Consider the following 16119-nt stretch of genomic DNA (forward strand, 5'->3'; position numbering starts at 1 on the left):
TTTATATATCACTACTTAAATTATCACTATTAAAATGTTTTTTTTTAATTATCTATGCATTAGATAAGACATGGGTTGATTGTACACAAGGCAGGCACGTTAAAAATTATAATATAGTGTAATATTCGACAAAAAATATTACTATCATTTGTCTCTTTGGATATGAGTGTCTGCTGAATGAGCATTTCAAAATTTGTTGAAAATTAATTTTTGTCCTTTTTCCTTAACCTAACTAAAATATTTGAAAGATTTCAATTCACCAATTTCGCTCCTGGGCCGTGCACGTGATTACTCGCGTCACACACAGTCACGAGAAACGAGCGCCCAGTGCATGTCGGGAACTGTAGTTATTAACCATTCGTTCACTACAGGTTTGTCGGCTTCCTAAAACTTCATGTCCCATTGTACACTCCGTCGGGCACTCCTTGGTTATGACTTCCGCTCAAGCAAAAGGAGATTTTGAAGAGACTAGCAGAAAAATGCTGTTATTTTGACACGTTAATTCTTTTGTAGAATGTGGTAGTCGTTTGCAGCTGGTTTGAGGAAGCGTTTTGAAATGTTACTATGGCAACTGAAAGGTCCTCCGCTTTAGCAGCCCTGCTCAGGCGATGTGGGAGGCGATGCTGAGGGTTAGCTGAAACCTTATGATATTAATTTGCCACGGTTGGGGTTTATATTGTTACAGCAGACAGTTAAGTGTCCAATAACGTTTTCAGTGATGGAAGAAGTTGATAGGATTTTAATTCACTCTCTACGACAAGCTGGCACGTAAGTATTCAAGATCTAACAGGTCTTAGCAGTTCATCTGTTTAGGAGTGCTTTGCATCTTGAAAGTTTAATATATTTAGCTCGACATAGTTTTTCATGATATGTGCTAATAATCAGATTTGAATCAAGAGAGTGTCATTTATTTGCATTGTATACATATAGTTTGACAAAGTTGCACTTTGCAGTGGTACCCAATGGAACATTTCACCACTTCTGTATTTCCTCATGCATACTGTATGCAACAGTTTATGTCTTTTGAAGTCATCTCTGTATTTTCTTACCCAATATGTCCACATGATGTTGTATATCTATTTATTTTGCCTTACAGAGACATTGATGAGGATGTCCATAGTGTGAAGCAGTTCACCAGTGAGATGATTGTGGAGGCAGTGGTTAGATGCCTGCGTGTGATCGACCCTGTCATAGGCAATGGCTTATCTCACTTGCTGCCCCCAGGAATGTCCGCTCGCTTTAGACTGGGCATGAGTCTGGCACAAGCTTGTCAGGTGAGAGTCACAGTGCTGTGTGCTTGAGTTAACTTGACATCTCACTACCGGCCAAACTGAGTCAGATGATATTGCAGAAGTTAAACATTTCAGTCTTGTAGCTGTTATAGTGACTTTAGTGTATGCAGTGTGTTGGTGAGAATTGTAATTTTGGATTATTTGTATGTTTAGGATGTGGGCTTTAAAGGAGAGATCGGCTACCAGACTTTTCTGTACAGTAATGAACCAGAGATCCGCTCTCTGTTCATGTTTTTGGTGGAGAAGCTGCCCAGAGAAAGCGCAGAAGCTTCGGACCAACCTGCAGGTACTTTTGACTATTTGCGTTATGTTTGATACTGTGTTAAAGCTAGTTTATCATGTGAATTAGGACAGTAAAAAAAAAATTAGCATTATGTATCAGATGGTTTGGGAGTGTGCCGACTGAGACTGATAGGTATTTAACACATGTTAATACAATCTTCAGCCCACATGTATATAAAAATAATAAATATAGATCACCTGCCCTTAGGTAACACACACCTGCATTACAGGAATTAAAAAAGTGTATTTGTACACCTTCATTTATAATCTTGCCTTCAAAGCCTTATTAAGTTTAGTGGTTTGCCGTAGTTTCCTGGTGTTTATTTAGATGTGACATACTCATGTGTTCCATTCTGAAGGACTCTCTCCTATGCCAAAATACTTTGGAAAGGTTTACCCCCCAGAGTCCAGAATGAGAGATTCGAAGGGATGAAGTGCATCAAACAGCTGTTCCTTTTTGCACTTCTGCGTCATTTTGGCAAGCTAATTACAGAGGAACCGTTGCCCCACAAATATTTTTTTGCAAAGAATGATGGGAACGAAGTGTCTATCACTTGTACTCTTTAAAATCTCTCATTTGAAGTGGCCAGTTTTGAGCACTTAAGTTTGAAACAACCCTTAAATATGGTGGCCATGATTGTTTTCACTTCAATGTGCCCTTCGGAGCGCAATTTATGACACCTTTAAAGTCTCCAAAATCTGCCAGACTAGAATACAATAGTTATAATAATTTATGCCATTGTCAGTGTATTAGTGAAATGCTGTTGTTGGTTCTCCATGCTGGGACCAAAGAGTAATTTGAAATAGTTTGTCTGCAATGTAAGCAATTGCAATGCTGACTGTGACCAGCTTACCTAATAAAACAACAGGGTTTTCAGTTTTCATTGCTCCATAAACACTCTTGTCTGTATAAAATGATCTTGATTGTTCTGGAAAGCATCCAAAGTCAGCTGTCCTTAATAGTTTGTTGGATCAGGTGTTGTGCTGTATTTGGAAACAGTGGTTTTAATTTTAAGTTTGGCTGGACTTCCTTGGCACACACTGTAGATGTGTTTTACTTTATTCAGAATTGTTTGTGATCGCAAATGTCGGATCTTAAATTGATAAGATTTATTGATTGATCATGACTCCTCTCCTCTCATAGGAAAATCTGCAATGTTGCAGAGAGCGATTGCTGCTCAAATTAAAGCTCAGTTGTCAGTGCCTTGGCTCCCTCCATCCTGTAGACTCCCCATTCATCGTAAAACACAGGTACTACTACATGTCCATTTTTAGAGCCGATTCACACCGGCTGCATGGCGTGAGCGTCTCAGCTGCATGGCGTGTCTGTTTTTATGTAGGCTCCCATGTTAGCAGTTTTGACCGGGCACACCGCCGCGCCGGAAACGCGTGCATCCTAGGAATAGGACCGACGCCTATTTTTCACGCTACACACAAGCGTCTTGGAAGCGTCAGGTCAGTTTATCAATAGGAAATATACATAGGCTAGCAGCAGCAGCGCTGTGTCAGAAACGCTTCTGGTAAGCAAGGGCATAGAAAACGCCACGCAGCTGACATGCGGAAGACACGCAACAGACACGCCACGCAGCCGGTGTGAATCGGCCCTTATAATCAGGGCTTAGAAACACGTAGGTTTGGAATAGATTTAGTCTGGTAACTCTACAAATATTATATTTGATGTGGTTTGGTCACATAGTTAAATAAATTCCAGGTTAAATACAAGTTAACCTCTATCGTCAACATCTGTGGCATGCTGTCAGCTACCACAGAATGTCATTTTGACTTCCTGTCTGTAAAGTCAAGGCAGAAAGTAAGTTTTGTATATCCAAAAATACTTCAATGTTATATGTATATAATTTAAAATTGTTATAATCATATATAATCACTTAGTACTGTACATTAAGTTCATCCATCAGTTACAGGAATCCTTTCAGGAAACAATGAGTAATCCAAAATGTTAATGTCTTTCTTTGTTCAATAGAGAAGAAATTAAGTATTTTGAGAAAAACATTCCAAGATTTTTCCCAATTTAATATACTTTATTGGATCCCAACAGTTCAAAGTTTCATTGCAGTTTTAAACTGCAATTTCAACGCGGCTTCAAAGACCTCTAAATAACCCCAACCGAGGCATAAGGGTCTTATCTAGTGAAACGATCATCATTTTCTGCAATAAAAATAATGTACTTTTAAACCACAACTTTTAATCTTGCTCTAGCCGTGTGACATCCCAGTGTGACCTTACGTATTACATAATCACGTTGAAAGTTCACGCATGAAGTATGCAAAACTACCACTCCAGTGCTTACAAGTGTGGAGAAAGAGGATCCGACATTGTTGTGATACTTATTAATGTCTTTGTTATAAAGACGTAAGGTCTTTATAACAATTATACTTAAGGTCACGCTGGTGCGTCACACGGCTAGTGCAAGATGAGAAGTTGTGGTTTAAAAGTACATATTTTTTATTTTTCTTACCAAAAGTTTCACTAGATAAGACCCTTATGCCTTGGTTGGGATCATTTAGAGCTCTTTGAAACGGCATTTTTAAATTGCATTTAAACAGTAAACTGTTGGGGTAATCTTGGAATGTTTTTCTCAAAAAACTTAATTTCTTCTCAATTGAACAAAGAAAGACATAAACATGTTGGATTTCATAGGGGTGAGTAAATTATCAGGATTTTTTTTATGAAAGGGGAGTTGAAACTGCAATTTTAGTCTATTAAATTGAGAAAAATCCTGGAATGTTTTCTGAATTTTTTCTATACTAAACATAAATACACCGCATTCCAAATTATAATGCACTTGCCTTTTTTTCCCCCAATACAGTACAAATCTTATTTTACCCTTAACAGTTATATGACAGTGTGGATGTTATTTTATTTAAATGAAATAATTATTATGCAGAATGCACTTTAACCAAATTCATACTGATATAATGGATTAAAATAATCCAAACAGATATCTGTCAAATGTGCTGCATGGACAGATCCTTTAAAAAAACACAATATAAAATAAATAATGTATTTACACAAGTTACATAATAATATATGAGCATATCTTTGACATGACTTTAACTCTCTCATTCATTAAACTTGTAAGTATACAAGTATAGGTTTTGTCTTTATTTTACTTGAAGACGCTAGTATATTAGATCCCTAAGTTGATGTTTTGAATTATTGTGCTGTCCACCTCACAGATCTTTCATATAATGATGCTTCACACAAGCTCTTAATTAATCGGACTAAGGTCAGAGGATGATGGTGGTCACACCTTGATTTTTCTACTCATTTCATGCCCATATTTATTAAAATAGTCAGTGATGCTTTTTGCAGTATGGGATGATGTAATATCCTCCATGAAAGTAAATTTATTTCAGAAGACAAGATTCGTTTTGAATCCCATTGTGAAATAAACATCTTTTAGGAACTTTACATATCTTCTAGATGTCCTTTTTACCCCCTAAAGGGACCTACCATGTTACTTCCCAATATTCCAGTCCAAATCACCTCCTATTCGCCAACAATCCAGAATGACAATTATCTCTACTATGCAGTGTATTATGGCATGTCAACAAATAAAACTGTTTGAAAATAGTCTTTTTGTATTCTGAGCTCAAAGCAATTGTTTCAATTTTGCAAGTTTTGTTTGGGAGAGGGTAGATATACCGCTGTATGCACTGAAGGATCTCGTATTGGGGGGTTATTGGGATTCCAGAGATTCATGTTTGCCACTTAACTGTTGCTTTTTATTGCCGCCTTTTCCTAATATTTTCCTAAAAAATATATGTTAAAAAGCCTTTATGTAGTCAAATCTTTCTGTACTGTAAATCACTCATGAATCTTATAATAGTTCAATGATTTCTGTTTAGATCCACCAAATATAAATTGTTGTTGAAAATACATTGCTTTTTTAAGATAATGCACACTTTTTTTGTCTTTAAAAATATCTTTTTTCATACCCATATTGTATGAGAACTACAACTTGCGTAATAATTTGGAACAGCATATTTTGCATGTTTTTCAAAGTATTAAAGTATCTTTTGACATTTTTATTTCATTTAAATATAATAACATCCATACTGTCATATAACTGTTGAGGGTAAAATAAAATTTGCAAACTTACTGACTGTATTGGAAAAATAAACAAAAATGGCACTTGCATAATAATTTGGAATGCAGTGTACTTCTGTACGCGCATTTGTGACCTATGCGTACAATGTACGCAAGGTTTCAGAAATCTGGCGGTGCGCATACAGGTCGCACACACTTTTCTGATGACAAAATTGGACTATAGTATACTTCTGCCTAGACAACAGGTCAACACAAATCCAATTGTGTGAAAAAAGAATCAATAGGTGTTGTTAAATGCAAAAATGAATGTGAATGTGGCATTCCATAATAAGTGCTTCCTTTAAACACAGTTAGTATTTGTGTTTACATGTTTAAAAAAAATTCTGTGGTAATCTATGGCATCACAAAGATGTTATTAATAGTATAAGACACCAAAGAATCTGAAACATTCCTTTAACTTCTTACACCCTGAAGCTATTTTGGGGATTTTCGCCTGGATTTGGCCTACCCAATTTCAAAAGCATCCCATACCCACATGCAGAGGTTTACATACAAAAGTTTGGTATCATTTTACAGGTTACCCTTTGAAATTACATAAAACACTGTTAAAAGTGTTCAACATGGTTGTATGTGATATCAGTCCTCTAATAAACACAAAAATAAATAGGCGCTTTTTGATGTTTTTTTCTAAAGTTTTTATTTGAAAGTATATAACTCTGGTCCTGGGTATCTCAGGTCCCTGCAGACAGTTTTGTTTGATTCCAGCAATTGTCAGCTTACAGAGGAAAAAGGAATTTTTTCTCTATCATAATGTATGCAAAAGTTATTTTACTCCCACTGAAGGAAGGAATAATACGCTTTTTGTATACAATTTCTGCCTAAAAACATTTGAAGTGTCCCCATAACCACATACAGTGGAATAAATGCAATTTCTTTATATCATTTTAAAGAAAACCCTTTGAAGTTACATAAAAAGCTGCTGTTTGTGACAAATTTTGTTATTTATGTTGTTTTTCATATGATGAAACACCAAATTTTCTTTTTTATGTTGTAAACACTGTCTTTGATAGTGTATAACTCTGGTTCTGGGTACTCTAGCAGACTGCAGACAGTTCTGGTTGTTACCAGCAGCAGACAGTAAACACCCAAAAAAAGAATGAACTCTTTAGCATGTCGCATTCAAAAGTTATTCTCATTTTACTAAAGGGTGTGAAAATACATTTTTCATATAAATATTAATTTTTTGTTTTGCACATATAATAAATAGCAAGGGATTATATATGCACACAACCAAAGAAAATGCTGTGAATGGACTCATTGTTTAGAGTAGGACCTAAGATAAAAGATGGTGTATCATTTGTGGCTATATGTGCTATCTGAGGCAGTCCACACTCAAGTTTCACATATGTTTACAAAAGACCATTTTTTACCTTATTATTCATTCAGCGATTGTTGGATATGTGTTGATATTAGAACAAAAATAACGCTGCAGCCTTATTCCTGAGAGTGAGAGCTTTCATTTGATATAAGACTTGCCAACTTTTGTCATTTTTGAAAAATATGAAATATGTAAATATTAAATGATATAATAAAATATTGGGGGGGTGATAGTGTAAATTAAGTGTAAATAACTTTCTTACAGTAAAAGATGTGTCAAAGTGATGCATATCTGCAGAAAGTAGAGACTCTAAGCTTTCAAACAGTATCTCATATGTGTTACTGGGGTCCATGACGGAGCATCAAAGATTAAAAGAATATTTTATATTAAGTCAAAATACGAAATTCTGGACCTGGGACAGGGTCCTCAGGGTTGAAGAGGTTAATGCTAATCTATGCTTTATGCGTTACAATAATACTTTTCACATTTTGCTGGTAACATGAGAAATATTTAAATGATCATTTATGTCAATCAATTCATAAGCAGTTGCAAAGGTTATTGAATTATTCGGCCAAGCTACCTAACCAACTGGCAAATGTGTGTGAATTTGATTTCAGAGTTCCGGGCCGTCTCACCATTTTCACGCCCACCGGTTGAGTCTCCCATACTCAGTTAAAGTCTCTTCCAGGAAACAGCCAAAAGGTATGTTCATTTACATTAACCGAAAACAAGAAAGCTCCTTTAGGTACAGTGTGATTTGCCTGATACATTGTAGGTTTTGAGGTAGTTCCCACCTGCCCCTGAAGTGTGACTGGCTCACTGAGGAATTTTACGGAAACCTATTTTAGCTCAGATGATTCAGTCGGCAAACATGGGCATGTGTCTTTGATGTTTCTTCATGAATTCTCTCAGAGGTGCAAGAGTACTGGAAGAAATATTTGCTGCCTGTGACCTCCCAGCCTTCCCAGCATGCCTCAGTGCCAGCTTCCATCCTGGAGAACCACATCTCGGAACTTAGTGCCGCACAGGAGTGGGAGAGTGAATGGAACAGCCAAGGCCTCCTGTCGAGACTGACTCCTGAGGTGATTTTATTTACCATCTCACACTTGATTAACATGAAACCAACTGAATCCTGGTCCTCACCTAATGCAAGTGATTGGTCTAAATCTTTAAGGGATAGTTCAACCAAAAATGAAAATTCTGTCATCATTTACTCTCCGTTATGTTGTTCGAAACCTTTTTTGATTTCTTTTGGAAGTCAGTGGATGTCGTCAACTGCATTCACATAGAAGTATGTCACAATATGGAAGAAATGACAAACATTTCCCTCAAATGATCCTAAACCTTTAATAGTTAATTTGTGAATTGAGCCTTGTAATTTCTCATGCAACTGATGGTCTTATTTGGGATCCCAGTTTGCATCTCCACTATTAGCTGTGGGTTCTCTGAGCTGGTAATAAGAATAACACTGGAATGTAAATATTTTTGCTGCCGTCCTGCTTTCTTGATGGCGTCTTTGTGGTAAAGGCATGCTTCAACATGAGGTCGAACACAGAGATGTCTTTCACATTAGTGCGATTTTCGGCATGTATGTGTCTTGTGACTGTGCTGCTGACCTCTCACATCTCGGTTCCACATTCTCACCTCACCTGCCCTCCAGCTCAACACTGGCCTATTGTCTGACCTCAAGACATTTTCCAAGGGTCCAGCACCTATTTGTAAATCACAAGGCGGACTGTATCCGTGTTTGTTTTTCTATTCCTATTTACGGTTTCATGTTTTCAGAACAGAAATAACTACACTATAAAATACACAGTTTATTCAGCTAAATAAATAATAACTGATAATGGACCATCAGTAATGATGAAAGATTAAGACACCAAGCATCACCAAGTGGCTGTTCAGACGCAATTATTCTTCTTATACCACAGTTCCCATCATCTCAAAGCTCTTTCAGATTTCTGTCCCTTAAACTACTACTTATGTGTAGAACAGCTTTGTTTCACCACGAAGAGAGAGACCATGTGCGTCTGAGATGACCTGCATGTGCCCTGTCAGTCATAAGTGTTAGTCAGATGATTACATTTTAAAATACGGACAATCACTCAATTCAGCTTTCACCAAACTGTCTATAGGTTTTATAAGAGGTTTCATTCATTCACTCGTGTTGTCTTCCATCTACAGGATTACCGAGCCAGGAAGAAAGCCCGACTGCAGAAGCGCATTGAGGAGCAACTGAGAGCGGCAGCTCAGCCTCGACATGACACGCAAGGAACAACACGCTCGACCTCTGACCTCACTGAGCTGCTGCAGTCATTTGCTGGTGCCTCCACTGGGGGAGATGTGCTCACCAAGGGCACGCGCTTCACCCATACAGAGAAGTTCACATTTACACAGGTGGCTGTCTGCATTTCTTTATTATATATCGTTTTTAAACTGTGTTTTCTGTACGTATACCACTGATGTAATTTAAACAGATAAAATGTTGATTAATACATACATGTATATATGTATATATAAATGTATGTGTATATATATATGTGTATGTATATGTGTGTATATGTATGTATGTATATATATATGTATGTATTAATCAACATTTTATCTGTTTAAATTACATTCCCATATACCTACCTATACATCTGCATTGTCATATGGCTGTTTTGGCTCTTGAACTGCAAAATAAAATGATTAAGTATGAAATGGTTTTCATTATTTTTAGGAACCTGAAAAAGCAGCCCAGCAGATGGCGGCAGCAGCAAGTGTACTTCCCAGCTCTCACCAATCAGAGGAGGACCTGAAGGCCCTACAGGAAGCAGAAGTTACTGCTTTACAGCAACAGATGCAGCAACTGTCAGTCCAAATGGAAGAAGTGGGCGGAGACATTAAACAACTCACTGTGTCCATCCAGCAGGTATTGACCAATCAGATCACTGTAACGTTGCAAAACGTTTCAACTCTCCGCTTCCTCATTGAGTCAGGGACTAAATGCATCAGTTCCTTATATTCATTTTTAAATCTTTGTCATATTTATCTTTATTTTTAAATCTTTATGTTCCATTTTTTGACATTAGGTGTCAGATGAGCTGAATCAAAGGGAGGTGAGTAATGAAGAGAAGGAGAACTTGGTCAAGGTGAAGAGACAGACTGTTGACCTCCTACCTGATGCTGAAAACAACATGCTCAAATTACAGGTACACAAGTCATGCACACCTGTCTCACTCACTCCGTCCCTCCCCACTGCACCTGTTAATCCCACACAAACCTTGAAAAGAAAACATGTACTGTAGTCTTGTCATAAGGCAAGGGATTTTGTAAGATATTTTAAGCGATTATGTTAGAAAATATTGGGATAGGTCAAAGAAAACTAAATGCAAAGATCTGAAAATAAAGCAGAATGTAAGCAGCCTTTGCAAACCTGTGATTGTGTCTAATAACATGTTTATGTTTTTGTACATTGTGTGTTTATATTGTAGAGTCTGGTTGAGGCCAGCTCTAAGCGCGTGGTTCATTTGGCTTCTCAATGGGAGAAACACAGAGTTCCTTTGATAGATGAGCACCGCAGACTGAAGGAGCTGTGCAGCAACAGAGAGGTACAGTGTGTGTTACACTCATGCCTTATATAGCCCTGTAGCAACCACTAATGGCAGTCTCATGACGATCACTTTAGTATTTACATCTTTATTAGTAAATACTAAAATACTAGGGGTCTCGAATGATTAATTGTGATTATATTACTGTTGAATTACAGTTGAATTACATTGAATTACTGTTGAATGCTTGAATCTGATTGGCTGATGAACGCTCGAGGTGTGCAAACGCACGGTGAATGTAGTTCCAGATAGCTCTCTTGTCCCCATTATAGTTCCATATCACTTCACATCGTTAACTGTAATAACGGACTAACAAAAACCACATGACAGACGATTTTATGAGGCAATAACAGCACTGTTTAGAGACGCACAGAGGTAGCCTCATTCACACAATCTCTCTCTCGCTCGCTCGCCCTCTCTCTTTCTTTTTCTTTCTTTCTTTCTCTCTCTGTGTCTCTGTCGCTCTCTTTCCAATAACGTCATTAATAACAGCATTGGAATGCTATCAACGGCTCAAGCCTCCATTGCCAGCCTTAAAATGACGTTTTGGAACAAGCAGATGAGACGCGGAAGAAATAGTCCTACTCACAATAGCGATTCAAGTACAAAAATCGGACGAATCCCTTTAAATATATCATGTGATCGATGTTTTGAGGTATGGTAACCGTAGTATAAGCGGAATAATTGACCACCTCCTCGGGTATGCATTATTTTTCGAATAATTCAACGGCACAGGGTCAATTATTCCTTACTTAATTGCATACAAAATAAGTTTGTGTTTGCATAAATTATGTGTGTGTGTGTATGTATGCACATGTGTGTATAAATGTGTTATAGAAATTTAATTTGAATATACTTTTGTTTTATTTATGTATAAAAGTTTGTATGTGATTGATCACGATTAATTGTCTGCCAGCCATAGTAAATACATCTTACTAACATAAAATATGAGTAATATAGGTTGTCAATACTTATTAATCTTTGTTAATGTTAGTTTACTTTTGATATCAACTTTTGGTATCAAATATGTAGTAGTAAATGCTGAAATTAACATTAAATAAGATAAAAAACCTGGAGAAATATTGTTCATTGTTGCTTCATGCTGGTTAATACAGGTTAACTAATATTAACAAATACAACCTTACTGTCAAGTGTTACCACCAGTTCAAAAATATAAAAACTTTTAAAGGGTGTCTTTTGATTTTTTTGCATTACTTTGTCCTGAGATCCACTTCTGTTAGTCATGGTTGATTGCACAACAGTAGTCATATTTTTCTATGACATTTATTCATATTCTCTTTGACTTTTAGAATTAAATGGGCGTTTTTTAATTGAAATATATTTTATTTATTCATATTTTTATATTTATTTATATAGAAGATGTGCTTTAGTGGCTCCTTTAAATAATTATCTGTGCCTATGTTTATTTAGTACATCAAGCTTTTTTATTTCAGAAAATTTATGTAAATGAAAAGTTTCTATTATATCACCCCTTAAAAAAATAACTACAAAAGCACAACTGCAATATAACATGACTGTGTGAGCATGTTCATAACGTCTCCCTATTTATGTAAACTCCATAAAAGTTTGAGTCCATTAGAAAGCTGTCAGCGAAAACTAAAACTAAAAGCACAACTGCATTTATAATATAATAAAAAATATGTGCATGTTCATAAAATAATCATACTCTCTTACGTAAACTTTTTTTTAGTCTGAGTCGTCTAGGAAGCTGACAGAGATTAAAGATCTTCATGAAAAAATCAGACAGTCTGCCGAAGAAGCCAAAAAGAAGGAGAGTCTCTACAAGCAGCTGGTATTTATCTTTTATTTGTCACCTCTTTGTCATGCAAGAACACTTTTAATCACTTATATGTACAGTATGTGTTGACAACCTTCTGATTGTGTCATTTATTGTTTGTCGTTTTAAAAGTAAGTGTGTTTGTGTGTTCCCCTCCCAATGTTTTCCCACAGCTGACTGAGTATGAAACACTGTCTAAAGATGTGTCTCGCTCAGCATACACCATGAGGATCTTGGAGATCGTAGGCAACATAAAGAAACAAAAGGAAGAAATCACTAAGGTCTTTGTTTGAGTTCATCCTTTATCTAGTTCTCAATAAATGTACTTCATCTAGGTTCATGACCTGTGTCCACAGACGTTAGCTTTGCGTTTGAAGTTTGCAAGTCCTCGGAAGGCTTTTGACCTTTGACCCCATTAATCTGACCCCCTGCAGATTTTGTCAGACACTAAGGAGTTGCAGAAAGAGATCAATGGCCTGACTGGAAAACTGGACCGAACATTTGCTGTCACAGATGAGCTTGTGTTTAAGGTCTGTGAAAATGCTTTCTTGAGCATTTCTCTAATCAAATACAATTTGATTACAATTGATGTAAGATTGAAAGAGCTTCTTTTGTGCTTCAATGAAAGTACTAAAATGTGACCTCAGTGTCACAACTGCCTTTATTTAGCATCTTAGATATATAGCCCTTAGTGCTATAACTCCAAATAATTACTTTAAAGTCCCTGTGAACAGGATGTTGACTTTGTGTCCGTGTTGTGATGCATTTCCGAGTGAAACGGGATATCACACAGAGGAAAATAGCAGGTGTGGCTTGTGTTTTCCTCTGTGAATTGATTGGATATAGAAAATTAGGTGTTTCATATAGAAATGGAACTTGCAGCAGACTGACAGTTCGAGGGGGCGTGGTTAACTGATGATCCGCCCACGCCTTCTAGATGATGTCATCAGAGAAGAATCGACACAAGAGGATGGAAATAAATTTTTTTAGATTTTGATTAAAGTTTATGAAAGCACATGAATAAAAAATAACCCACAAGGACAAATTGTTTATAACAAACACTGCAATATTCCATTAAAAAATAAGAATTGTCAGTTTTGATTTCATAGGGACTTTTAATATTTTTAGCTTACTTAATAAAATTCCTTTAAACAAATGTGATTTCATTCCCAACTTTAAAATTGATCTTTGTTTTAGACTACAGAAGTGAACATTTTCAATGTTATAAATAATTCTTTTGAATTGTAGGATGCCAAAAAAGATGAATCGGTCCGCAAATCCTACAAATACTTGGCTGCCTTACACGAGGTACGTGTGTGCATTTCAAACAAATGTGTATAAAGAGATTTTGATGTTGCAACCTTTGATGGATATTAAAGGAATCAAGTGAGAGCAAGGTTACATCGTGTTACCTTTTAAGATACATTGTTACAGTTCCCTTTCAAGGGAACTTGCGCTGTGACACTTTGGGGACGCCTCTAGGGGTAAGTGCGTCTGAATGTGTATATCAAATTCAACCAATGGTGAGGCTTAACGAAAAAGACAGGGTGATGCAGGAGCCAAGAAGTATATCGCTATCTGAAATATTGCCAAAGATGGCATTACAGGGACGCAGGAAGTATGTCAAGGGAGACGCAGCGTCTAGTTCCCTTCTCAGGGAACAACAGTTACATACGTAACCCGAGACGTTTTCATGTGTCAAACACAACTATGCAAAAAAGCATTTTGGTTTGAATCAACATTCGCATACAGAAGATATAAGCATTTAAAGCAACAGTTTAGCACATGTTTTTTTGATATTATCCTACACTACATTTCCAGAAAACTTCTTGCATAAAATAGATTCAAGGTCTTTCAATGACCTGTATCTATGTATGTATATTTTCAAAAACATCCCAGGGCCTTGATTCCCCCCCCCAGATTCACAAACTTTTAAGGATTCCAAGGACCTGTGGGAACACTGATATTACAAATGATCAAATCAATATACATTAAGGTCTTGCGATGCAGGAATTCATGTTCTTGTCTAATGTACAAAGGACTGCAAATGGTGGACAGCTTGTGTTCCTGCTTAAACAATTCAGACAACAGTGCCACACAATAGTAGTGTCTTGTACTCCTTATGCTAAGGCAATTAGAAGCAATTCTGTCCATCTGTTCATCCTTTGAACTACGTAAATGAAATTTGAGTTAATGCCGTTGGTGACTTTAACAGGATTTCCACTGTTTTGTGTATATATAAGGAAAAAGTGCACTTGTATGAATATATCATTTAAACATAATTGTTTCAGAACTGCACTCAGCTGATTCAAACTATTGAGGACACGGGGACCATCATGAGAGAAATCAGAGATCTTGAGGAGCAGGTGAGAAATATACAAATTTTCACCTTCTTAAACTCATTTTCATCCATTTTGAATTACTATTTGTTTGTGAAAGATATGTTAACATTTTGTCATTGCCACTTTCAGCTATGTCATCAGTTTTTTCTCCTTTGCTTTTTATAGATAGAGACTGAGAATGGCAAAAGGACAGTTAGTAATCTAGAGAAGATCCTTGATGACTATAAGGCCATTCGTCAGGAAAATTCTGCCCTCGCTGCAAAGATCCGGGAAGGATGAGCTGTTGCTCGGTGTACGCTTTCTGGTACTGCAGAATAAAACCCGTGTGCTGAAATGAGTGCTGCTGTTAGAGACTCTGGTTTCACTTCTGCCTGCATTGCCCTCCATAAGTCCATCCAAAATAATCCTCATTACATCAGCAACTTTCAGCTCTCACTGGGGATTTGAACACATGACTGTTTTTTGCATCAAAATAATTCAAATTCTAAGAGACGTTCATTAAATCTAATTTTGATCATCGTGATGAATTTTTTTTTGTTTTGTTTTGTAAAACCAGAAGCTTGGACTGCGATCATTTGCAGTTATTCTTCTGGATAAAACATTGTCTTTGTTAAAACAGTGATTACATTTATAATGTATATGAAAGTGTCCGTTAACAATGACCTTTGATTGTTATTAATCACGAGTTCAATTCATTGAATTTAACATTTTCAGCAGATCGAGCTTGGAAAATAATGGGCTAAGTAACAAGTCTGAAACACTTTAAATAAAACGGTTTGCTTGTTTCATATTAAAACACAAATTTGACAACTACTTTGTTTGTTTGGCCCTGATATAAATGTAAAAAAACCTCACACAAAGTAATATTGTCATGATTGAATGGTTAGTCATTACCTCTGATTAGTAGCCTACTTAGTTTAGTTGACTAACACTGATTGTTCCAATCAAGCTCTTTTTCAATTTGAAATGTTTGATTTTAGAGATAATACTGAATTTGTTTTGTACTTCATGTATTGTATACATATCTGTTCAATCTCTAAACATGATGTTCTGATACCGTTTTGCCACTAGTTGTTATTGTTCTGGAGACATGCATTTTTGTTTTTAGGTTTTTTAATCGCACATTAATATGATTACATAGTTTTATAGGCCAGAGTCCGACCAGGCCCAATCTGTTGTAAACTTGTGATGGGTTTGTGGGTTCAGGCTTTTCCCGGGATATCCAACACCAAAGTATTTTCCAGCGCAACTGCCAGTCTGCCACACCCTGTGCCTCCGGACACCCAACACGTGCTTATAAGCAGTAAGCAAACCTAGTGTTTTCTGACCAAGAGGTCGCTGCACAGCCTTTTAATCAGTCGTA

At 36.6% G+C, this 16119-nt stretch overlaps 1 protein-coding gene across 1 annotated transcript; it reads left to right on the forward strand.

The window, feature by feature from the left end:
- The first annotated feature begins 401 nt into the window (after nucleotides 1–401).
- ccdc22 (CCC complex scaffolding subunit CCDC22) lies at nucleotides 402–15812 on the forward strand. Its single transcript, XM_065246963.2, has 16 exons — nucleotides 402–768; nucleotides 1097–1274; nucleotides 1446–1578; nucleotides 2719–2825; nucleotides 7641–7725; nucleotides 7936–8105; nucleotides 9208–9420; nucleotides 9746–9937; nucleotides 10098–10217; nucleotides 10500–10616; nucleotides 12328–12429; nucleotides 12588–12695; nucleotides 12849–12944; nucleotides 13663–13722; nucleotides 14706–14780; nucleotides 14922–15812. Exons 1-16 carry the CDS (start codon nucleotides 719–721, stop codon nucleotides 15033–15035), a joined length of 1920 nt encoding a protein of 639 aa, XP_065103035.1. The 5' UTR covers nucleotides 402–718; the 3' UTR covers nucleotides 15036–15812.
- Nucleotides 15813–16119: the final 307 nt, after the last annotated feature.

Source organism: Paramisgurnus dabryanus, chromosome 11 (assembly GCF_030506205.2).
Source record: "Paramisgurnus dabryanus chromosome 11, PD_genome_1.1, whole genome shotgun sequence".
Classification (NCBI taxonomy): domain Eukaryota; kingdom Metazoa; phylum Chordata; class Actinopteri; order Cypriniformes; family Cobitidae; genus Paramisgurnus; species Paramisgurnus dabryanus.